Below are 24,982 nucleotides of genomic sequence, written 5' to 3'. Positions count from 1 at the left end.
GAGTGAGGTAACACATTCACAAAGGAACTCACACAATATGTACTCATTGATAAGTGGATATTAGCCCAAAACCTAGGATACCCAAGATAAAAGATACAATTTGCTAAACACATGAAACTCAAGAAAAATGAAGACTGAAGTGTGGACACTATGCCCCTCCTTAGAAGTGGGAACAAAACACCCATGGAAGGAGTTACAGAGACGGAGTTTGGAGCTGAGACGAAAGGATGGACCATGTAGAGACTGCCATATCCAGGGATCCACCCCATAATCAGCACCCAAACGCTGACACCATTGCATACACTAGCAAGATTTTATCGAAAGGACCCAGATGTAGCTGTCTCTTGTGAGACTATGCCGGGGCCTAGCAAACACAGAAGTGGATGCTCACAGTCAGCTAATGGATGGATCACAGCGCTCCCAATGGAGGAGGTAGAGAAAGTACCCAAGGAGCTAAAGGGATCTGCAACCCTATAGGTAGAACAACATTATGAACTAACCAGTACCTCGGAGCTCTTGACTCTAGCTGCATATGTATCAAAAGATGGCCTAGTCGGCCATCACTGGAAAGAGAGGCCCATTGGACACGCAAACTTTATATGCCCCAGTACAGGGGAACGCCAGGACCAAAAAGGAGGAGTGGGTGGGCAGGGGAGTGGGGGTGGGTGGGTATGGGGGACTTTTGGTATAGCACTGGAAATGTAAATGAGATAATACCTAATAAAAAATGGAAAAAAATGAATTTATGAAATTCCTAGGCAAATGGATGGACCTGGAGGGTATCATCCTGAGTGAGGTAACCCAATCACAAAGGAACTCACACAATATGTACTCACTGATAATTGGATATTAGCCCAGAAACTTAGGATACCCAAGATATAAGATACAACTTGCCAAACGCATGAAATTCAAGAACGAAGACCAAAGTGTGGACATGTTACCCTTTCTTAAAAATGGGAACAAAACACCCATGGAAGGAGTTACAGAGACAAAATTTGGAGCTGTGACAAAAGGATGGACCATCTAGTGATTGCCATATGCAGGGATCCATCCCATAATCAGCTTCCAAATGCTGACACCATTGCATACACTAGCAAGATTTTATCGAAAGGACCCAGATATAGCTGTCTTTTGTGAGACTATGCCGGGGCCTAGCAAACACAGAAGTGGATGATCACAGTCAGCTATTGGATGGGTCACACGGCCCCCAATGGAGGAGCTAGAGAAATTACCCAAGGAGCTAAAGGGAACTGCAACCCTATAGGTGGAACAACAATATGAACTAACCAGTACCCTGGAGCTCTTGTCTCTAGCTTCATATGTATCAAAAGATGGCCTAGTCAGCCATCACTGCAAAGAGAGGCCCATTGGACTTGCAAAATTTATATGCCCCAGTACAGGGGAACACCAGGGCCAAAAAGGGGGAGTGGGTGGGTAGGGGATTGGGGGCGTGGGTATGGGGGACCTTTGGGATAGCATTGAAAATGTAAACGAGGAAAATACCTAATTTAAAAAAAAAATAGATACTGCTGCCTGCTGAGAGGTCCCAGAGCTATTGTGGAGATGATGCCCTATCCTGCATGTAGTCACCTGCAGCTGGTTCCAGCATGTGTGAGTTCTGATGTGATAAGTTGGGGTGGAGCTAGAAGGAGGTCAGTGGGCGAGTTTAACCCTTGCTGCGAGAAGGACGGAGGTAGTAGAAGAAGCTGCTGGGGAAGAGAGCTGTAAAGGAAAAAGCCACAAGTAAAGAAGCCATTGCGTGAACCCGACTTGGTGTCCTTGTCATTCATGTCTTCGCGGGCGGCGAGGACTGTGGAGACCGGGACATCTGTGTGTGTCTGTGTGTCTCTATGTGTGTCTGTATTTGTTTGTCTATATTTATGTCTGTTTGCTTGTATTTGTGTTGCATGTTGATTAGTGATACCTTATAAGGCAATGTAAATACAAGTACACAGAGGTCTAGATAAGTTAAAAGTAAAAGGAAGGCACCAGACATAACCTACAGATACTCAAAAGGAAATAGAGGTCTCAGCATTAATATTGAATAAATTAATAGGTAGAAGGAAAAAATAGGAGCTTTAATTATGACTAAAGGGTCAACTTGCCAGCAAAACATGACAATCCTTAATTCATAGACAGCTAATAACAAAGTCACATATACTCAACAGGATATATTGAGTTTGATTCCCAGAAAGCAGGCCTTGACACAGGTTTGAGTGCAGTTTGCATGGGGGATGGTGTTACCAGAGAGCACAATGGGTAACTGAGGAAGAGGGAGGGGATGCTGGTGTGACTGCACTGTGTGCTATTTTACCTGACACATTTTGATTCCTTAATGATTACCCATGGTTCATCCAAGGTTATCAGCATAATTCCAAGAGCAGGTTAATAAATGTTTCTGGTCAGGTATTATTTAACATCTAGTACCTGTTCTTTTGGATATTTGCTTTTGTGGCTACTATGAGGATTATTAACAGAGATTTTGATATATTCATATATTTTGTAATAATATAACATTGATAGTAAAGATCAAATGAAAGGAGAGCAGAAATGTAGTCATAAAAATATCTCACTATATTCTATTCCTCCCCACACACTGAATTGTTCATGTACCAACTTGCATCTTGCTTACTATATTCATTAGGGTTTTATTGCTATGAAGAGATATTGTGACCAAGGCAACTCTTATAAAAGACAGTATTTAATTGGTGCTGGCTTACAGGTTCAGAGGTTCAGTCCATCATCATCATCATGGCAGGAAGAATGGCAGCATCCAGGCAGGCAGGGCACTGGAGGAGCTGAAATTTATACATCTTGTTCCAAAGACAAACTGGAGAAGGGCATCTTCCAGGAAGCTAGGAGGAGGGTCTCAAAGCCCATCCCAGTGACATACTTCCTCCAAACAGGCCACACTTAATAGTACAAATGCCTGGACTAAGCATAGTCAAACCACCATTCTAATGAAGTTTTATTCCAATGAATTTGATTCTAGTTCTTATAGAAAACATGTGAATGGTTTATACACCAAATTTATATTAGACCATGTGGGTTTGTTTGTATAGTAATCTCTGAGCCATATCTTTTATTTCTGTCCATGTTTTTATTTTCTTCTTACTCCTTAACACAGTTTTATTTATTTCAGTTTGAAAGGTTCCTTTAGAAGGATTTAGGTCACAAGTTTGATGGAGACATAGTCTCTTACTTATTTCTGTCTGCAGATATCCACATCCCCATCCTCCTTCCCACTAGGGTGGTCTCAGTTTTTGCCTTCAGGTCTATAAGATTTGTGTCAACTCTCTTCCTAGATTGTTGCATTTAAGTTGAAGAGAGACATTGTTTGAAGTTTAAGGGCTGGATGTAGATGTCCCTCTTTTCTAGGGTGGAAAGTGCCTCTCTATTCCAGGTGCTTGGACTTGGTTGCATACCTGCCTTCTTCAGACTATTTTTTCACATACAAAAATCAAACAGCCAGCCTGGCCTGCCTAGATTTCCTTAACTCTTATGAGGACACTTTGGTGTGTGAACATCTGGACTGTTGATGCATCATGGGAAGAGACAAATGGAGGATCTGGGTTGCTGTTTTGTTCCATCAACTTTACCAATGAGCCAGGTATCTCAGATCCATCAGTATTCAAATGTCCAGGTATCTCAGATCCATCAGTATTCAAATGTCCTCTCTTATAGTCACCTCTGCTTCACTGTCATTACAAAATATAAAATGGGTTGTCATTTTCTTCTTGTAAACAACTGGATTTCTGTTAATGATTTTAGTTTTTACACAAACACATACATACAGACAGACAGACACACACACACACACACACACACACACACACACACGTGTGTGTGTGTGTGTGTGTGTGTGTGTGTGTGTGTGTGTGTGTGTGTTTGCAACTACTCCTGGAGGCTTGAAGAAGGCGACAGATTCCCTGGATCTAGAGTAACTGTAGCTGTGAGTTGCCCAAAATGGATGCTTGGAATGGAACTTACACCCTATAGTGCCACAGACCACCCAAGTCAGGTATGGGGGGGGGGTGTCTTCTGACATGATAATCCTCGAAAGCTAGGTTGGTAAAGATTCAGTGGTGACAAACAGAAACAAACACCGAGTCACTTTGAATCTGAGTGCATTTTGCAGCTCTCAATCAAGGATTTTTATACATTAAAAAAAAACCCAACTATTACAACTCTGAGAGGTTGTGTTCAGTGAAGCAGTCATGGATATGACAGATATCATTATAGTCACTTGGCACAGTAAAGCACAAAAATCATGCAAGGCTATCAGCATAATTCTAAGAGCAGGTTAATAAATGTTTATGGTTAGATATTATTTAACAACATCCAGTACCTGTTCTTTTTGTGAATCTTCAAAACATAAATTTAAACTATTTTAATTTTTTTTTATTTAAAACTTTCTAAAACAATATACCAAAGCCCAATTCTGATGACACATGGGTAGCCATATGAAATTTTATTGTTGGAAAAGTTTTTCTCTATCAATACTATCTTGTAAATAATTTATGAAGTGAAGCCCTGATTTCCCCAGAGATAAGGTCATGGCTAGTGCCCCCATCTCAAGGGATAGTCTTATACCCATTATTCTTGCTTAAGATATTAGCCTAGGCCATCAGGAACATCTCATAAGTAAGAAAAAGAATAAGAGAAGATAAAACAGATAAATTGCCATGAGAACTATGGTTCAATATTTTTTCTCTGGGCAAGAATTACACAACTGGTTCCAGGAGACCTCCGTGTTTTGAAGTCTACCACCTCAGTCTGTGGAACTTATCACAGAGATCCTACTGGAGATGGTGGGGCACTATTCAATATCAACATGGGCTCTGTCTCTTTACAACTGAGCCAATCTCTCCATTCTCAAGCAATTTAATTTTTTTTAAAGTCTTATTTTACTTATGTCCCCTGTTCCCACTCCAGACACCAAAAACTCCAAAGACTACCCTTTCCAGTCCCACACAAAAAAAGTGTTTCTCTCAATTCCTTAAACAGGGTCAAAGCAAAGCTAAATTATATATATACAGTGACCCTTTGCCACAAAGTTTCCAAATGTTCTGCAGAGAGACACATGCTTCTTTGTTTCTAGGGTTGAGAAACAGAAATAATACCACATAGTTAAAGCAGAAATCAAGCAATACATATTCTGTTTATTTTGCCCTACATTCCAGTGGACTTAAGGCCAAACATTTGGGGCATTTTAATTAATTTATAGATAAGGTCTGTAGATGTGCATCAGTCATCAAGAGCAATGGCTGCTTTTGTAGAGGACAGGTGTTCAATTTCCAATACCCATTTATTGGTTCTCAATTTATAACTCCATTCCCTGAAGTCCTGAAGCCCTCCCTCTTCTGGCCACTGTGGGTATTACATGCATATACTGCATAGACGTATATGCACACAAATACTCATACACTTAAAATAAAAATAAAATCTCCAAGAAAGAAAGATTTCATAGAAAGAGGCATGTGTGGATGATTAGCCAAAAGATTGTGGTTCACAGAGTTTATTTGACATAAAAACAATGGAGTATTTGAGTAAGAACTGTTCCGATAGTCTCAGGCATTCAAACACTCCTTGACCAGGCAGTGCTGTTGTTTGGAGATATTTAGAAGATGTAGCCTTATTAGAGGAAGTATGTCAGTGAAGGTAGGCTTAGAGAATTTAAAGCTTTCTTGTTTCTAGTTCACTCTCTGCTGTGAGCTTACATTTAAATATTATGAGCTCTCATCTCTCTGTTCCAACCATCTGGTTTGCTACGTGTCACCATGCTTCTGCTCTGCCATTGTAGACTCCTCTACCTCTGAATACTCTCTCTTCCTTATGTTGCCTTTGCTCTATGCGTTTCATCAGAACAACCAGGAGTAACTAATACAAACATTCTGTTTAAACATCCCTGCTCCAAAAGCAGTGAGATCATTAACAGAGAAGGTGTGCATTGGCGCTTCAGGCCACCAGGCAAGGATAGTTGGCATATGAAATAAATGTTGGCTGAAGAGTGAGATTAGAAATCTTCCAAACTTGAGAGCATCTTTTCTAGGAAATAGCAGCCCATGGCAGCTGGAAAGTGTGCAATGTTCCCAGCAGAGAAACACTGGGGATGTGAAGTGCTCTTAATTCTCCAGCTTGTGTGGGAATCCTAACCCAAAGCTTCTGCCTGCCTCCATGCATTTGCTTGCTGGTGCCTACCTTGAGAAGTTCAAAGTGCACTGAGTTTTTATTTCAAACAGAAGTGTTTGCATAAGAGGTTGGATGAGTTTGTGGCCATTTGGTATCAGAGTGTGGGTAGTATCTTTAAAGAAAAAGAAGAGTAAACTCGTAGTGGGTGTGGCTTGGAGGTCCTAACAAACACCCAGGGAGCTCTTTGGAGGAGGGGGAGCTTTATGTAATTATGCTAATTGGTCTAGAGGAGGGTCCACAGCAAAGAGGCAGGAACAAGGCTTTCTATTTAAGCAGCAGACACCTCCCTGTCTCTAAGAGCTCCTCTCCTTCCTTCCAACATGTGGCTCCATGCTCTGGTCTGGGCTTCTCTTGCTGTTTGCCCAATTCTGGGTAAGTACTTCTGGATTACAAACATTGGGTTACACATATGGAAATCTGTCTTTGATGAAGTAGGTGAAATGTATACAGGGCAGGCACAAAGCAGAGCACTGACTCTTGTGCTGGCTTAGATGGGCGACTTTTATACCTCCAAACAGATTATGTTTTAGTTGACCCTGTATTTAATGTTGGAAGGAAAAGAGGCCTTAGAAGATTCAAATGACTATCAATGATACAAGCCTAAAAGTGATTAAACCAACCATGAATCCAGGTTTGATCTACCCCCTCTGATGTGTCCTCACATTTTCTCGACCATCAGGACACTCACTCTTACCACCTGTGGTGGACACCACACAAGGCAAAGTCCTGGGGAAGTATATCAGCTTAGAAGGATTTGAACAGCCTGTGGCCGTCTTCCTGGGAGTCCCCTTTGCCAAGCCCCCTCTTGGATCTCTGAGGTTTGCTCCACCACAGCCTGCAGAGCCCTGGAGCTTCGTGAAGAATGCCACCTCCTACCCTCCTATGTAAGCCACTGGGATGGGGACTATTTTAGTGAGTATGTGTTGAGATAAATATTTAATGTTAATTGGAGGTTTCTGCCATTCCTTGGATCATTTAGTTCCCAAATGAAAAACATACAACCTTTATATTTATAGTAAGACTTTAAAGCACTGGAGTTGGGCAGATATTTAATGTCTAAGCTTTTTTGTCTATTTCTCTATTAATAACCCTGAGATATAATTTACCATGTTTCGCCTGGGCTGCTCTTACACTAACTGGCCAGCCTTTGTGGCTATGTTTTTATGATTCACCTCCCCAGTGCCATCTGTCTTCTCTTCACTTTCTCTGCCCCATCTCATAGTCCTATCTCAGACCCCAAGCCCAGGAATTGAAATTCTGTTTACCTCTCTTCTTCCCAGCTATAGGCTGTAGGCATCTCTATTGACCAATCAAGGATACCTTGTGATGGCTACACAGCATCACTTGCTGTAACTGAGGATCTCCTCTTCCCTGAGGCAACCAGAGCCAGTACTTAGCATTACAATACATAGCAACAGTGATCCAGTATGGAGATGAGGCAATCCTCTGATTAGCTATATTAATAGTAACTACTGGCATCCCTGAGAGCATGGTTAAATATGGTCTAGTTACTAAGTACACTCGTAGTTTTCCAAACCCTTTATTTAGGACAAACTTACTAAGTACATGTGGTGAATCAGTAATATTCTGGGTTTTCACAAACTATTTAAGGAAATAAATCTGTACTTTGTGAATCTTTTATCCTATTGGATGAAAAGAGAAAATGAGAAATCTGTGGACCAGAACATCAAGTATATAATAACCTAGAATATCCTAAATACTTTGGAAAATAGCAATTGATCAGATAAGGTCAATGAGAAGTGAGCTGCTATAGTACTCTGATTTGAACTTTAGTGTTGCTTAGGAGTGTGGTAGCTGTGGACTGGTATGTGAAGAGAATAGTAAAGATGACTGAAAGTTCTCACACCCAGATCTACCTAGCTACCTACTAACAAGCAACTATTAAGGGTGTGTCACATCACCCCTGGCAACTGAGTGAACAAGCCCGAGAATTCCAGATGGCCTCATGGCCACCTAGGAGAACCTCAAACACATACAAATGTCGGATCAGACAGCATTCATATCCTCTTCAAGGTTCCTATGGGAGTTTCCAGGATTCTGTTTCTGGCTGTCTTCTTACCATTCCATGCCTTTCATCTACAAATAATATTTGCTATGTTTTCATTTTGCTTGCAAAGTAAGACAATACTCTAACACACACACACACACACACACACACACACACACACACACACACACACACACAAGAGAAGGAGAGTTAAAATCATGTACAATTCAACAGCCCAGAGTTAGCTGCTATTAACAATTGAGATCATGCTTTCAAGGCCTTTGTCTGTGTAATTCCTCCATTAAACAGAGAATATAAATAGAGAGTGTGGGTAGCATCCTGGCATATTCATATACATCAGCATCCTTTCATACCATGTATATAATATACATGTTACACATATATGTGGTATGAAAATATATTTTATCTTATAATGTGTAATATAATGTTAATGGTATATAATAACAAATATAATATATAATAAGATTATATGTACATATATGTACATATACATATACATAGTTTAGGTTTTTGGTAATGAACAAAATTCTGATAGATTCATTAAATACAACCATAAACAGTTTGGGATAAGTTTTCAAAGGTCACATTGCTGAGTGAAAAACATGAACTTTGGGTTCATTTGTCTCCATAAACAACCAAACTCTGCACAATTCTCCCATGGAAACTTACAAACTTCTGTCCCTGGCTTTTACCCATGCCTTGCCTTACTTGATGAATTTTTCCTGTGTACACTGGGTAAACAAAATGAGACCATAACAATAATAAACAGAAACATTGTTTCTATACTACATTTTTTCTAAGCATTAGTGAGCCTGAATTCTTCTATCCAGATGTGACATGTAAATTTATATTTTTATGAATATCATGCACTGTTCTCAGTGGTGTAGGAAAAATGACCTGGGACAGACATTCAGGTCTCTCTGTCATTTGATGTGGCTTGTGCCATGCTGTCTCTACACAGCATCACTTCTATACCCAGTGACGGTTATAGCAGATCTTCTCACTGCAAAGTGCCCTGGGGTGTTGCTATAATCTACTTGAAGTATAAGCACTACCTAACATGATCTTCCTAGCTCTGTGTCCTCCAGCCCTCTGTCAAACCTCTCTGTGCCACCAATTCCTCAACTGTAAAACAGAAAGAATAATAGATGCCTTAGGCTGAACTGACCCATGAATGGCTTCATATACAAGGAGAACCTGAGTATGTTCCTAATACTCTGGGAGAATTCAATAATTGCTCTGAATTCCATGCTACATTGTTTGTTTAAGAGCCTCTTTTGAGGAGTCAATAGTGGCTGTTGGAACAGGAAGAAGTTGGACCTTAGCAGGTCACGCAACAAGACCTTTGGAGACTTTGCTCACTCCACCTGAACATGGAAACTTGGGGTCAGAGCAGGAGAGAAATTCATTCTAGGCTACCCAGCACATCATGTCTGAGACAAAGCTAGTCTTTACCTTTCCTGAGGTTTTCCCACTACGATGCTCTTCCCTGTATCGACCTACAACAGGCTGCCTACCATTTTAACTGACTGTCTTGGTTAATGAATGTTTTTGAGAACTATGTAGCATTTACCTGGTAGAGGAGCATAGTCAACTAGAGACCACCATTCAAAGCCCAGTCCAGGAACTGTGGAAAGTGACATCTCATAGTGCAGGTCACCATACAATCATCTTTCTCCTTGGTCCAGAACATCCCAAAAATTCCATGAAGAGAAGAGCTACCAATTGCTTCTCCCTCTGTAGGACTTAGAGACCCTAAAGATTTCCATGTTTCCCACCTCACCCATGGCAATGACTCCAGCCAAGTAATAGTAACTACTAATATAGGTTCAAATATCTCAGTGCAGCACGAGGTAAGGTGCTCACTCTGGTGGATTCTCAGATGTTCTCTCCCCTCCCAGGTGCTCCCAAGATGCAGGTTGGGCAAAGATACTCTCAGATATGTTCAGCACCGAAAAGGAGATCCTGCCTCTCAAGATTTCGGAAGACTGTCTCTACCTGAATATTTACAGTCCTGCCGATTTGACAAAAAGCAGCCAATTGCCTGTAAGTGCGGGAACCATTACTCCAGACTTTAAGTTTGAGCATCTCGATATTCTGTGGGCTTAGAAGGTGATAAAGGCAGCAGGGGTCAGGAGCACATAAGTCAGGAGTGATTCTGGGACCACAGCTTCCTTCTAGGTTTTTTTTTTTTTTTTTTTTTTTTTGGTTTTTCGAGACAGGGTTTCTCTGTGTAGCCCTGGCTGTTCTGGAACTTACTTTGTAGACTAGGCTGGCCTTGAACTCAGAGATCCGCCTGCCTCTGCCTCCCAAGTGCTGGGATTAAAGGCATGGGCCACCACGCCCGGCTTCCTTCCAGTTTTCACTTGAGTTCTTATTCCAGTGATGTCAGACTTTTGTAGAGAGTACTATACAACTCACATGTAATTTCCCAATTCTTCACAGGATGGAAGGAAAAGAACTGCTAATCCTACTTATGAAAATCCTATCCTGATGGCAATTATTAGTCATTATTTCCAATAAAGTCACAACTGGGAGGAGTCTTAGGGGGAAAGTGAACAACCCAACATTGTACAGATAGAGAAACTGAAGTTCTAGTGGGGAAGAATAAAGAGCATGAGGAAGGAGAAACTCAGGTCTTCTGGTTTTCATGTGGGTCCTCATAGACAGGGCCAGCGGAGCAGGGAGATGGCTTCATTCTCAGGTCGCCTGTGACAGCTTTATTGACAGATGAACAATTTCACTCTCCCATGAAGGGGAGGGAGGATGGAGGATGCTGGAACAATCTCAAAAGCATGTTGCCTGCCTGTATGCAGCACTCCAGGATTTCACTCTGGCTCATTTCCATATCTGGGTGCCTTTGTCAGAGTCTGATGATCAAATGATTCAGCATTTTACATGGGAACACAGTTCAGGAGAAGGGGCAGGCTGCCAGGTATAGAAAACAGGAGTGGGGGAGAGTTTTCTAGAGAAGTTAATCTTAGGTTTGTAACATGTCAGCACCCAACAAACTTCCCAGAAGACCTCTCTGTGAGACCCAGGAATGGGAGACAAGTTGTGGAAATGTATGCTAATATTTTGGTGTTCAAAACTCAAAAGAAGATAAGCAAGAAAAACAACAACAAAAAAAACCTTAGTGACACCCATTCTTTAAGTCATATAAGAAGTGAGCATCCCAGAGGGCATCCTTATCTGGCCTTCTCCATGGAAAGGGACACAGAATGCTGCTTATAATAGACTTGGAAGTGTAGGTACTGTCTACCATGGACCTTCCTGGCTGAGCCTCCTTAGGACAGCTGTCAATCCTCTCTGTGCATCCAGTCCCTCATTTGTAAACTGTGAATAGCTGTTCTGTGTCTGAGATGGATTTGTCCACAAGTAAAACTTGCATTTGTCCCTGATTCCCCATAATTGTTCTCAACATTGGAGCCCTTGAGACCATTTATCAAGAAGCCAACAGCTATTGTTGGAATAGGAAGATAGTAGAACCTTAGCAGGCCAGGCAACAATACCTTTGGAAACTTTACTCCTCATACCTGGACCAGAGGTTCTGGTACCTAGAGAGTCAAATATGGGGTCAAAAAAGGAAACATTTAATCTGTTCCCACAGAGCCATGCTTTCATGGATTGTTCCGACAGGTCTATGAAAATACATAACTTCTTCAACACATCATTACCCACAAGCCTCAGACTCAGCCTTTATTCTTAGGTATCCACAGTTCATCTTCTGCAAGCTACAGAGATTCAGAGGGTGAAAATGGGGATCTTGAGATTATGGTAACAGGAGACCCTCTAGCTTCAGACACATGCACCAGAGACACAGGTTCTGAGCACTAAACCTGTGTCTGCCTTCAAAAAGATGAGAGCAGAGCCCTTTCTTAACCTCTCAGCCTGTTTCCTCACATGGGAATTGTCATATGAAAGCTCAGTGAGGATCAAGCTGGATCACAGTCCTGCCTGAGAGCCAACAGCCATGCTGACACCTTAGGGTCTCCTCATGGCTCAAGAGCCGTCTCACGCACTCTGGTCATGGAACGGAGTTGTTGGTCAGCTCATCATGTTGCTGACAGGAACTAGCGTCAGGATCAAACCTTAAATAATTCTCTTACTGGCTGTAGTTTCTGAGCAGGAAGATTCTCCTCCATTTCTTATCTGTTACACAGGAAAGTACTATTCCTTCCCATATGGAGAGTTTATTATTTATAGTGCATAGATCAATTCTTGGTTCATCGTACTCCAAAAATATTCTCCCAAGTTGATTGTATTCTAACAATATTACTTTACACACCTCCATTTATTTCTTGATCTTCATGTTATTTTGATTAAAGAACATGGATTATGAATATTATATACTTTCTTCTCCTCAAGTTTCATCAAAGAGCCTGGCTCACTGTAGAATCTGACATGATGGTAGCCAAATGACTAAAACATCTTGAACAAAGTGGATGTGAACTGGGAGTAGCATAGTGGGAAGACTCAGGCTTGAGGAGAGGCACACTAGGAAGGAATGCCATCAGGGCAGTGGGTGTCACCCCCAGATAATCACTTATCATAGAGAAGTTTAATTCATCACTGAGGAGTTAAATGAGATGAGACTAAGCTGAACTACAAAGTCTGTCTCTTGTTCATGTTCAGTTGCCTGAAGTTCCTGTTGTGAAGTGATGTGATTGCAGGGTGATGACAGCAACCTTGACCATTACAGATCCCATGATAATTCTGTGTCTTAGGTGGATGTGAGTGATGAGAAGAATGGGTGGGGTTATTACGTGAAATGGCATATTGGACCTTATCTTGGAAAGTTGAAAACAAGAAGAGTCAGCAGTTTGCAACCTTCCTGGGAACTGGTGTGATTTGGTCAATGACCTCCAGTCACAGCCTAGATACAATCCATTCATATGAACACAGGGGTGGCCCCAAATCTTCAATTTACTGCCCATGTGGCTTTATTATTGTCCAGGTGATGGTGTGGATCCATGGAGGTGGACTGGTGATAGGCGGAGCATCACCCTATAATGGACTAGCTCTCTCTGCCCATGAGAACGTGGTGGTAGTAACCATTCAATACCGCCTGGGTATTTGGGGATTATTTAGGTAAGATTCTACATTTTCTTCACTTCATATTAATTAAGCTTTGCTTTGGTTCATTCTGTTCAATTAATGAAACAAACACCCATGCTTGGATAGATATAATAACACAGATTTATTGAAAGTTTTGGAAGACTCATGTTTGTGTAAAAGACCTATGGAGTGAGTACTCTTGCCTGGAAAGTAACATAGTAGAAGAACAGAAATTAGATTTTTTTTAACATGTAGAAATGATAAAGAGAGAGGCAGGAAGTGAGTAACGGGATGCAGTCTTGCTACTTTTACAACAAAACACTCCTGGAGAACTGAACAAGGTCCTATGAGCACTACAGAGATCCTCTTGAGAGTGATGCACCCAATGGCCACATTAACCTTGCACCTAGCCTCATCTCCTCATGCCCTTCCAGTGCTCAGTACTGACTTCCACAGTAGAGCCCAGAGCCCAGCTATGAACTGTGCAACCAATATTACCCTTCCTTATTACCATACTCAAAGTCCTATACCTCTGAGAGTTATAGTTTCTACAGTCACCTGTTTTTATAAGCCCGCACTTTGAATACTATAGCTGCTCCAGCCAGTGGGCTGAGTGAACTGTGAGACAATGACTGGATCCTATCATGTCTGTGCCCAATGGTTCCCACTTCCAATGATATTGAGACCCTGTGAAGTCTCTGTTCTATCTGAACTCATCTGTCTTAGATTCACACATCGATTCCCCTGGCTCTGGGATTCTGTGCCTGATGCTTCTAATTAAAATCCCCTTTTTCATTACTGATGAAACCCATTCATTTATTTCTCTTTCCTGATGTTGCTGCTTCCTATAGTGACATCCCCCTTGAAACCCTACCCTACCGCCCCACATTGACCACGTTGTATTTTCCTGCTAGCTGGCTTATTCTTCTAGTCTACTTGATTCTGCTCTCCACTGTGAGCTGAGCATAGTCAGAGAATGTATTTGCCTTGTTCTTTATCTATTTGAGCAATGTTGGATGTACTATGTATCCTCAGTGCAGCACATAGGTGCTAGAATATGAGTGTAGAGCCCCACAAAAATCAACACATTCAGGATTATAGGCAAGTAAATTCCCCTTAGCAGCCTGTCAGTGATATCAATCTGATTCTGAAAAGCTCACTGAACCTTTCCAGGCTATCTAGCCCTTGAGAGACCTGCCATGACATCTCTGTCCCCATTCCACCCTGTCACCTTGCAGCACAGGTGATGAACACAGCCCAGGAAACTGGGCTCACCTGGACCAACTGGCTGCACTACGCTGGGTCCAAGATAACATTGCAAACTTTGGAGGGAACCCGGATTCCGTGACCATCTTTGGAGAGTCATCAGGGGGTATCAGTGTCTCTGTCCTTGTAAGTATATTTGTCACCAGACCTGTTGCTGGGGATTGATTGATATAGCTACAGGGGGCTACAGGCTGGGTACATGGGAGGGAACCTGTTAGAAAGCATCCAGTCCAGTACAACATCTTTGCATTCAACACTTGCGTTCAGGTTGACTCTGTTTGCTGCATAGCATCAGATGATGGACAGCTTTATGTGTATAATCAGCTCTCTTTTGCTTATATAAGCTTACTTGTAGTTCTTTTTTTTTTTCCTGTCTTGGATACATGAACATTTCCAGCTTATCTTCTCACTTGGTTGATCTCATTCTCCTTCTTAATCATTTCAGTATTAGGTCTCACTCAACAAGTTCTGGGATGCAGTGATGAGAACCCACTACAAATTGAAGTAGAGGAGCAATAAGTTGGACCAAGTTTCTTTGTTTGGGTCAAAGCCGCATCTTTACATTAAGGAAATTCAAGACACAAAATCAGACTGGGGCTTCCCCTAAGGTTAAGAAGGCAGCATCAGGTTGTCTTAGGGATAAGAGGAAATGGGGGTAGTAGATATGAAAGATCCAGTAGGGAAGGGCAGGGAAGAAGATATGGATCACTGACATAGGCTGGGCACATGAAATGTCTTACTGATGTGTGGAATTGAGCCTTATTAACAGTGAGGGAAGCTGTAAGGTGGTCTGGGAGCTGTAAGAAAACTTACCTTTCTCAAAGTTGAGCAGGCATTCAACCATGGACATAACACACACTGGCTTCCTACTTAAATTTTCAGAGGAAAAAATTTAGAATATTAATCGGTAATTATATTTGAGTTTCAATGTTTTAAAGCATGACCATTTGCACATAACATTGAAATAAATGATTAACTATTTTGTGCAATATTGACATAAGATTTAGTAAATAGAGAACATGGTCAATATTTGGAAGAACATAAGAAGAGGGGTGGGAAGGCTGTAGAGATGGCTCAGTGGCCTACTGCCTGCTGTTCTTCCAGAAAACCTGAGTTAGGGTTCCAGGAGCCACATCCACAGATAACAACCACCTGGAAACAGAGGATAATTCTTTTTTAACAAGATTTACTTTATGTATATAAGTGTACTGTAGCTATCTCCTGACACCCCAGAAGAAGATCCCATTACAGACAGTAATGAGCCATCATATGGTTGCTGGCAATTGAACTCAGGAAGAGCAGTCAGTGCTCTTAGCCAATGAGCCATCTCTCCAGTCCAGAGGAAATTTCTTAAGAAAAAAAAAAACTCTATAAATCCCCCAATGAAGAATAAAGTCTTAAATAAAAACATACACATGTCACTTGAATGTTACATTTATTTTTTCAGTCTTTTCAAAAATTCCATATACATTCATGTATTTAAACATAACTATATGAGACATCATATCTTTCTCTATATATATCATGCATCATTTATCCTGCATCCATATTCTCTTTCCTTTTTCTTTTTCTTTTTCTTTTTCTTTTTTTTCTTTTTCTTTTTCTTTTTCTTTTTCTTTTTCTTTTTCTTTTTCTTTTTCTCTACCTAAGCAGTGATGCTGACTTCTAAGCTCCTTTGTCAAAAAAAGCTTCTTGTCATATAGTAACATATAAATTTTGTCCTTACTAGTAAGCCTTCTACTGCATTGCTACCTTTCTATTATTGAGTAATGTTGAGCATTGTAAAAGTAAATCCTAATTACCTAATTGTACTAAATCCAATTTTTACTATTTGAACAATGCAACAAGGTCTCTGTGATCTTTAGTGTTAGGGTAAATCTGAACAGTAGAGAGACAGACAATTTGTACAGGTCCGTGTTACAAAGCCTTTTATTGGTATTGTCTTTCCAATAGTTTGGATTTGCTCTGATAGGTGCTGGTAGTGTGTTTTCGCTCTGTGAAAACTCTGAAATTCTGCCACATTCTGCTGAGATGCTCTTGGGAAACATCAGAATAATAAGCTGTCTGGGATTTGGGTTTGGATGGGTGAGAAGCAGTCTTATCCATGGAGCACCCAGGGTCACCAAATACATGGCCAGGAGATAGGAGGAGCCCTACACAGCCATTGTGCCATGGTTCATAATAACTTTGACTTTTCTTTTTACTATGGAGAAATATCCATCAAAACAACTTAAGGAGGAGTTTGTTTTGACTCACACTATAAGGATGCAGTTTACCACAGCATGGGGGTCATGATACCCAGAGCTGAGGTGATTGGTCACATGGACCTATAGAGGGGACTCAGAACAGAAGCAAATGCTGGTGCCCATCCCACTGATGGCCTCAGGTCTTCAAAACCATGTCTCCTAACATGGGTTAGGAAATTAAACAAGTGTGGTATTTTTCAAGTGAAACAGGATTCAACTCCTGAAACTTGCGCCATGAAAACAACGTATGAGATGAAGAGTAGGAAACCCCAGATTTGCTCAATTCCCCTTAGCTTTGATCCAACATCTGTGATTTAACTTTAGCCTATTTTTCTCCCTAGTTGCCTTTATCATGGGCTGATGACCCAGTAAGTCTGCATCCCCATGTAAAGGAGGCCCAGATACTGGACAGGCTGCTAGTCAAGGGTTACAAGAATGCAGCTGCCATTAGACATCTTCCAACCTCAATTAATCTGATACAGAAATTCCCCCACAGTTGTGCTAACAGGTTTGTTTATCTCTTAGGTGATTCCTGACTTTCTTTTTTCAATTTGATGTTAACCACAAAACCCATCTTAGAAGTATAAAATCTTCTCTCCCCTTCCAGGTCTTATCTCCTCTGGGCAAGGACCTCTTCCACAGAGCCATTTCTGAGAGTGGTGTGGTCATAAATACAAACGTGGGCAAGAAGAATATACAGGCTGTGAATGAAGTAGGTCTCAACCTGGGCATTCCTACATCACTTTCTGAGCTTCCGTTGGGTCTTCCCTGGCTTTGCTGATTGTGGGGTGCAGCTGAAATACTCAGTTAATTCTTAAAAACAGCTAGGCAGAAGGACTATCTTTTGGCTCACAGCAAAGACACATTCTGCAAGTTCTGGTGTTCCTTCATGTGAATCATTTTACTCAGACACACCGTGATTCTGCACAGGAACTGAAATATGAGAAGGCATATTCCTTTTGGTAGCTCACTTGAAGCAAAGTAGTTAGTGAGTGGGAGAGGCAGTATATGAAACCAAAAAGACCTCATCCTTCATTTCAAATGGCCTAATTAGAGGCATTCAAGTTAGAGAGCATTTTACTCAGTGATCTTTCTCTCTCTCTCTCTCTCTCTCTCTCTCTCTCTCTCTCTCTCTCTCTCTCTCCCTCCCTCCCTCCCTCTCTCTCTCTCTCTCTCTCTCTCTCTCTGTCTGTGTGTGTGTGTGTGTGTGTGTGTGTGTGTGCGCGTGCATGCATATGTGTTTACACATGTGCCCATGTACACATGGGTATGTGACATGGACTGCTCATGTCATTATTCCAATTAGTAACAGAGGTAATATTCTATGGGATATAGTATCTACATCTGCTAATTTAGAGCAGTAGTTCCCATAGAACTACTACATAGAACATAAGAATGTAGAAACATTTCTTTAATACACGTAAATGAAGAGGCAAGCCTTTAGATAGTGAAGTCTGTTTTCATTTTTAACACATAACACTTCAAATATTTGATAATAATGCAATTAATAACACAACAGCTCTCACAATGTATGTTACTGTGCTAGGCTCTATCTGCATAATGCCAGTTCTCCATCAGATTGTTTGAGGTGGGTACTGCTGCTTCTGTTTCACGGGTGAGGAAACTGGAATACAATGTCTTTGAGGAGCAATGAGCTCCAACACAGGCACCAACACAGGCCTAGGGAATGGCAACGCCCACACTCTTATTCACACCTTGTGCTTCTCCCCACAACTCTTCAAATAACACACACGGTGATAATTAAAACATTGTTTGTTAACTATAATTACTCCAAATCTATAGGAGTTTCAAATATTAACTTTGTCATGGTGATACTTTTGTGAACAGTAAGAACTTTAATCTTAGAGGGAGTTTATTAAGGATCTATCACGTGCAAATTTTGGAAAGCATCATTTAAGACTATAAGCTCTCCATAATAGCATTTAAGACTATAAGCTCTCCATAATGGCATAACAGCATTTGAAACCATTTAGTACAGTTCCTCATGTAGTGTTGGCCCTCAACCATAAAATTGTGTTTGTTGCCACTTCATAACTGTAATCTTGCTAGTGTTGTGAATTGAAATGTAAATATCTGATATGCAAGATGCGTTTTCATTTTTACAAATTGATCCAAAGGGGTCAAAAGCACTAAGTTGAGAAGTGCCCATTTAGACACCTTACAAACCCTTTATGACCTTATGAAATAAGATGTGAGCGCAAAACCTGGTGATGCATGACTATAATTAAAATACGTGGGGAAGCAAAGACAGAAAGAAAAATGGTGAAAGATTAAGAATATGCTGATCAATGTTGTAAGTCCTGGGCTAGCCAAGGTTCTTAGTAAAATCCTATCATAAAAATTCATAATCATCCTCATCATAAATAATAATGAATGAAAAAAGTCAAGAGGGAATGAAGGGAGAGGTGGGGAGAGTGGAAGAAGGAGAGCAGGAGGATGAGGATGAAGAGGAGAAGACTGTCTACATCAACTGTCTACTGTTGACATCAACAGAGAATATAGTCATTATTCTTGATCTCTGACTTTGCCTGTGATCTTTTTCAGATAATAGCTACTCTTTCCCAGTGTAATGACACCTCATCAGCTGCCATGGTTCAGTGCTTGCGCCAGAAGACAGAGAGTGAGCTCTTGGAGATTTCAGGGAAACTGGTACAGGTATGTATCCCTTCTAGTTGCCACTATTCTATGTCCTTGGCCCATAACTTTATTTCTTTTGTTGTTGTTGCTATGGATTGACTCTAAAGAGACAATTTCTCAACTCTTGGAAAGAGTGTCAACTTCCTGACTGCAACTGGGAATTTCATTTCCTATTATGAAATACTTTAAATGTCATAAATTAGTCCAATTATATATTTTATGATGAAGAATTGCTTGCTTTTTGAAAATTCCTTTTTTTTTTTTAGACAGGGTTTCTCTGTGTAGCCCTGGCTGTCCTGGAACTCACTCTGTAGACCAGGCTGACCTCGAACTCAGAAATCTGCCTGCCTCTGCCTCCCAAGTGCTGGGATTAAAGGCGTGCACCACCACTGCCCTGCTCCTTTTTGAACATTCTTGTAACATTTTAGTGAATAAGACATTCCATAGTCCTAAAACCAAAAACTACTATCGTGAATTACAGGGATATTTAATTAGGAATTTTTCTGCCACGTTATCTATTGGTTGATATAAAAATTACATTAGCCCTTCCGCTCGACTCGAGACTCGAGCCCCGGGCTACCTTGCCAGCAGAGTCTTGCCCAACACCCGCAAGGGCCCACACGGAACTCCCCACGGGACCCTAAGACCTCTGGTGAGTGGACCACAGTGCCTGCCCCAATCCAATCGCGCGGAACTTGAGACTGCGGTACATAGGGAAGCAGGCTACCCGGGCCTGATCTGGGGCACAAGTCCCTTCCGCTCGACTCGAGACTCGAGCCCCGGGCTACCTTGCCAGCAGAGTCTTGCCCAACACCCGCAAGGGTCCACACGGGACTCCCCACGGGACCCTAAGACCTCTGGTGAGTGGATCACAGTGCCTGCCCCAATCCAATCGCGCGGAACTTGAGACTGCGGTACATAGGGAAGCAGGCTACCCGGGCCTGATCTGGGGCACAAGTCCCTTCCGCTCGACTCGAGACTCGAGCCCCGGGCTACCTTGCCAGCAGAGTCTTGCCCAACACCCGCAAGGGTCCACACAGGACTCCCCACGGGACCCTAAGACCTCTGGTGAGTGGAACACAGCGCCTACCCCAATCCAATCGCGTGGAACTTGAGACTGCGGTACATAGGGAAGCAGGCTACCCGGGCTTGATCTGGGGCACAAACCCCTTCCACTCCACTCGAGCCCCGGCTACCTTGCCAGCTGAGTCGCCTGACACCCGCAAGGGCCCACACAGGATTCCACACGTGATCCTAAGACCTCTAGTGAGTGGAACACAACTTCTGCCAGGAGTCTGGTTCGAACACCAGATATCTGGGTACCTGCCTTGCAAGAAGAGAGCTTGCCTGCAGAGAATACTCTGCCCACTGAAACTAAGGAGAGTGCTACCCTCCAGGTCTGCTCATAGAGGCTAACAGAGTCACCTGAAGAACAAGCTCTTAACAGTGACAACTAAAACAGCTAGCTTCAGAGATTACCAGATGGCGAAAGGCAAACGTAAGAATCCTACTAACAGAATACAAGACCACTCACCATCATCAGAACGCAGCACTCCCACCCCACCTAGTCCTGGGCACCCCAACACAACCGAAAATCTAGACCCAGATTTAAAAACATTTCTCATGATGATGATAGAGGACATCAAGAAGGACTTTCATAAGTCACTTAAAGATTTACAGGAGAGCACTGCTAAAGAGTTACAGGCTCTTAAAGAAAAGCAGGAAAACACAGCCAAACAGGTGATGGAAATGAACAAAACCATACTAGAACTAAAAGGGGAAGTAGACACAATAAAGAAAACCCAAAGCGAGGCAACGCTGGAGATAGAAACCCTAGGAAAGAGATCTGGAACCATAGATGCGAGCATCAGCAACAGAATACAAGAAATGGAAGAGAGAATCTCAGGTGCAGAAGATTCCATAGAGAACATCGACACAACAGTCAAAGAAAATACAAAATGCAAAAGGATCCTAACTCAAAACATCCAGGTAATCCAGGACACAATGAGAAGACCAAACCTACGGATAATAGGAATTGATGAGAATGAAGATTTTCAACTTAAAGGGCCAGCTAATATCTTCAACAAAATAATAGAAGAAAACTTCCCAAACATAAAAAAAGAGATGCCCATGATCATACAAGAAGCATACAGAACTCCAAATAGACTGGACCAGAAAAGAAATTCCTCCCGACACATAATAATCAGAACAACAAATGCACTAAATAAAGATAGAATATTAAAAGCAGTAAGGGAGAAAGGTCAAGTAACATATAAAGGAAGGCCTATCAGAATTACACCAGACTTTTCACCAGAGACTATGAAAGCCAGAAGAGCCTGGACAGATGTTATACAGACACTAAGAGAACACAAATGCCAGCCCAGGCTACTATACCCGGCCAAACTCTCAATTACCATAGATGGAGAAACCAAAGTATTCCACGACAAAACCAAGTTCACACAATATCTTTCCACGAATCCAGCCCTTCAAAGGATAATAACAGAAAAGAAGCAATACAAGGACGGAAATCACGCCCTAGAACAACCAAGAAAGTAATCATTCAACAAACCAAAAAGAAGACAGCCACAAGAACAGAATGCCAACTCTAACAACAAAAATAAAAGGGAGCAACAATTACTTTTCCTTAATATCTCTTAATATCAATGGACTCAATTCCCCAATAAAAAGACATAGACTAACAGACTGGCTACACAAACAGGACCCAACATTCTGCTGCTTACAGGAAACCCATCTCAGGGAAAAAGACAGACACTACCTCAGAGTGAAAGGCTGGAAAACAATTTTCCAAGCAAATGGACTGAAGAAACAAGCTGGAGTAGCCATTTTAATATCGGATAAAATCGACTTCCAACCCAAAGTTATCAAAAAAGACAAGGAGGGACACTTCATACTCATCAAAGGTAAAATCCTCCAAGAGGAACTCTCAATTCTGAATATCTACGCACCAAATGCAAGGGCAGCCACATTCATTAGAGACACTTTAGTAAAGCTCAAAGCATACATTGCACCTCACACAATAATAGTGGGAGACTTCAACACACCACTTTCTTCAAAGGACAGATCGTGGAAACAGAAACTAAACAGGGACACAGTGAAACTAACAGAAGTTATGAAACAAATGGACCTGACAGATATCTACAGAACATTTTATCCTAAAACAAAAGGATATACCTTCTTCTCAGCACCTCACGGGACCTTCTCCAAAATTGACCATATAATTGGTCACAAAACAGGCCTCAATAGATACAAAAATATTGAAATTGTCCCATGTATCCTATCAGACCACCATGGCCTAAGACTGATCTTCAATAACAACATAAATAATGGAAAGCCAACATTCACGTGGAAACTGAATAACACTCTTCTCAATGATACCTTGGTCAAGGAAGGAATAAAGAAAGAAATTAAAGACTTTTTAGAGTTTAATGAAAATGAAGCCACAACGTACCCAAACCTATGGGACACAATGAAAGCATTTCTAAGAGGGAAACTCATAGCGCTGAGTGCCTCCAAGAAGAAACGGGAGACAGCACATACTAGCAGCTTGACAACACATCTAAAAGCCCTAGAAAAAAAGGAAGCAAATTCACCCAAGAGGAGTAGACGGCAGGAAATAATCAAACTCAGGGGTGAAATCAACCAAGTGGAAACAAGAAGAACTATTCAAAGAATTAACCAAACGAGGAGTTGGTTCTTTGAGAAAATCAACAAGATAGATAAACCCTTAGCTAGACTCACTAAAGGGCACAGGGACAAAATCCTAATTAACAAAATCAGAAATGAAAAGGGAGACATAACAACAGATCCTGAAGAAATCCAAAACACCATCAGATCCTTCTACAAAAGGCTATACTCAACAAAACTGGAAAACCTGGACGAAATGGACAAATTTCTGGACAGATACCAGGTACCAAAGTTGAATCAGGATCAAGTTGACCATCTAAACAGTCCCATATCACCTAAAGAAATAGAAGCAGTTATTAATAGTCTCCCAACCAAAAAAAGCCCAGGACCAGATGGGTTTAGTGCAGAGTTCTATCAGACCTTCAAAGAAGATCTAATTCCAATTCTGCACAAACTATTTCACAAAATAGAAGTAGAAGGTACTCTACCCAACTCATTTTATGAAGCCACTATTACTCTGATACCTAAACCACAGAAAGATCCAACAAAGATAGAGAACTTCAGACCAATTTCTCTTATGAATATCGATGCAAAAATCCTCAATAAAATTCTCGCTAACCGAATCCAAGAACACATTAAAGCAATCATCCATCCTGACCAAGTAGGTTTTATTCCAGGGATGCAGGGATGGTTTAATATACGAAAATCCATCAATGTAATCCATTATATAAACAAACTCAAAGACAAAAACCACATGATCATCTCGTTAGATGCAGAAAAAGCATTTGACAAGATCCAACACCCATTCATGATAAAAGTTTTGGAAAGATCAGGAATTCAAGGCCCATACCTAAACATGATAAAAGCAATCTACAGCAAACCAGTAGCCAACATCAAAGTAAATGGAGAGAAGCTGGAAGCAATCCCACTAAAATCAGGGACTAGACAAGGCTGCCCACTTTCTCCCTACCTTTTCAACATAGTACTTGAAGTATTAGCCAGAGCAATTCGACAACAAAAGGAGATCAAGGGGATACAAATTGGAAAAGAGGAAGTCAAAATATCACTTTTTGCAGATGATATGATAGTATATATAAGTGACCCTAAAAATTCTACCAGAGAACTCCTAAACCTGATAAACAGCTTCGGTGAAGTAGCTGGATATAAAATAAACTCAAACAAGTCAATGGCCTTTCTCTATACAAAGAATAAACAGGCTGAGAAAGAAATTAGGGAAACAACACCCTTCTCAATAGTCACAAATAATATAAAATATCTTGGCGTGACTCTAACTAAGGAGGTGAAAGATCTGTATGATAAAAACTTCAAATCTCTGAAGAAAGAAATTAAAGAAGATCTCAGAAGATGGAAAGATCTCCCATGCTCATGGATTGGCAGGATCAACATTGTAAAAATGGCTATCTTGCCAAAAGCAATCTACAGATTCAATGCAATCCCCATCAAAATTCCAACTCAATTCTTCAACGAATTGGAAGGAGCAATTTGCAAATTTGTCTGGAATAACAAAAAACCTAGGATAGCAAAAAGTCTTCTCAAGGATAAAAGAACTTCTGGCGGAATCACCATGCCAGACCTAAAGCTTTACTACAGAGCAATTGTGATAAAAACTGCATGGTACTGGTATAGAGACAGACAAGTAGACCAATGGAATAGAATTGAAGATCCAGAAATGAACCCACACACCTATGGTCACTTGATCTTCGACAAGGGAGCTAAAACCATCCAGTGGAAGAAAGACAGCATTTTCAACAATTGGTGCTGGCACAACTGGTTGTTATCGTGTAGAAGAATGCGAATCGATCCATACTTATCTCCTTGTACTAAGGTCAAATCTAAGTGGATCAAGGAACTTCACATAAAACCAGAG

General features: G+C 41.2%; 1 protein-coding gene across 1 annotated transcript in view; it reads left to right on the top strand.

Moving 5' to 3' along the window:
* The first annotated feature begins 6,487 nt into the window (after positions 1-6,487).
* The window catches only part of Ces1c (carboxylesterase 1C), a 32,269-nt gene continuing 13,774 nt past the window's right edge, over positions 6,488-24,982 (top strand). Inside the window, exons 1-7 of the mRNA NM_007954.4 lie at positions 6,488-6,564; positions 6,872-7,076; positions 10,123-10,267; positions 13,179-13,312; positions 14,518-14,671; positions 17,399-17,503; positions 19,357-19,467. Of these exons, the coding sequence (NP_031980.2) occupies positions 6,513-6,564; positions 6,872-7,076; positions 10,123-10,267; positions 13,179-13,312; positions 14,518-14,671; positions 17,399-17,503; positions 19,357-19,467 (906 nt within the window). The 5' untranslated portion in view covers positions 6,488-6,512. The remainder of the gene's footprint in view (positions 6,565-6,871; positions 7,077-10,122; positions 10,268-13,178; positions 13,313-14,517; positions 14,672-17,398; positions 17,504-19,356; positions 19,468-24,982) is intronic.

This window comes from Mus musculus, chromosome 8, assembly GCF_000001635.26.
Source record: "Mus musculus strain C57BL/6J chromosome 8, GRCm38.p6 C57BL/6J".
Taxonomy (NCBI): domain Eukaryota; kingdom Metazoa; phylum Chordata; class Mammalia; order Rodentia; family Muridae; genus Mus; species Mus musculus.
The sequence above is the reverse complement of the archived record's forward strand: the minus strand, read 5'-3'. Positions and strand labels throughout refer to the sequence as shown.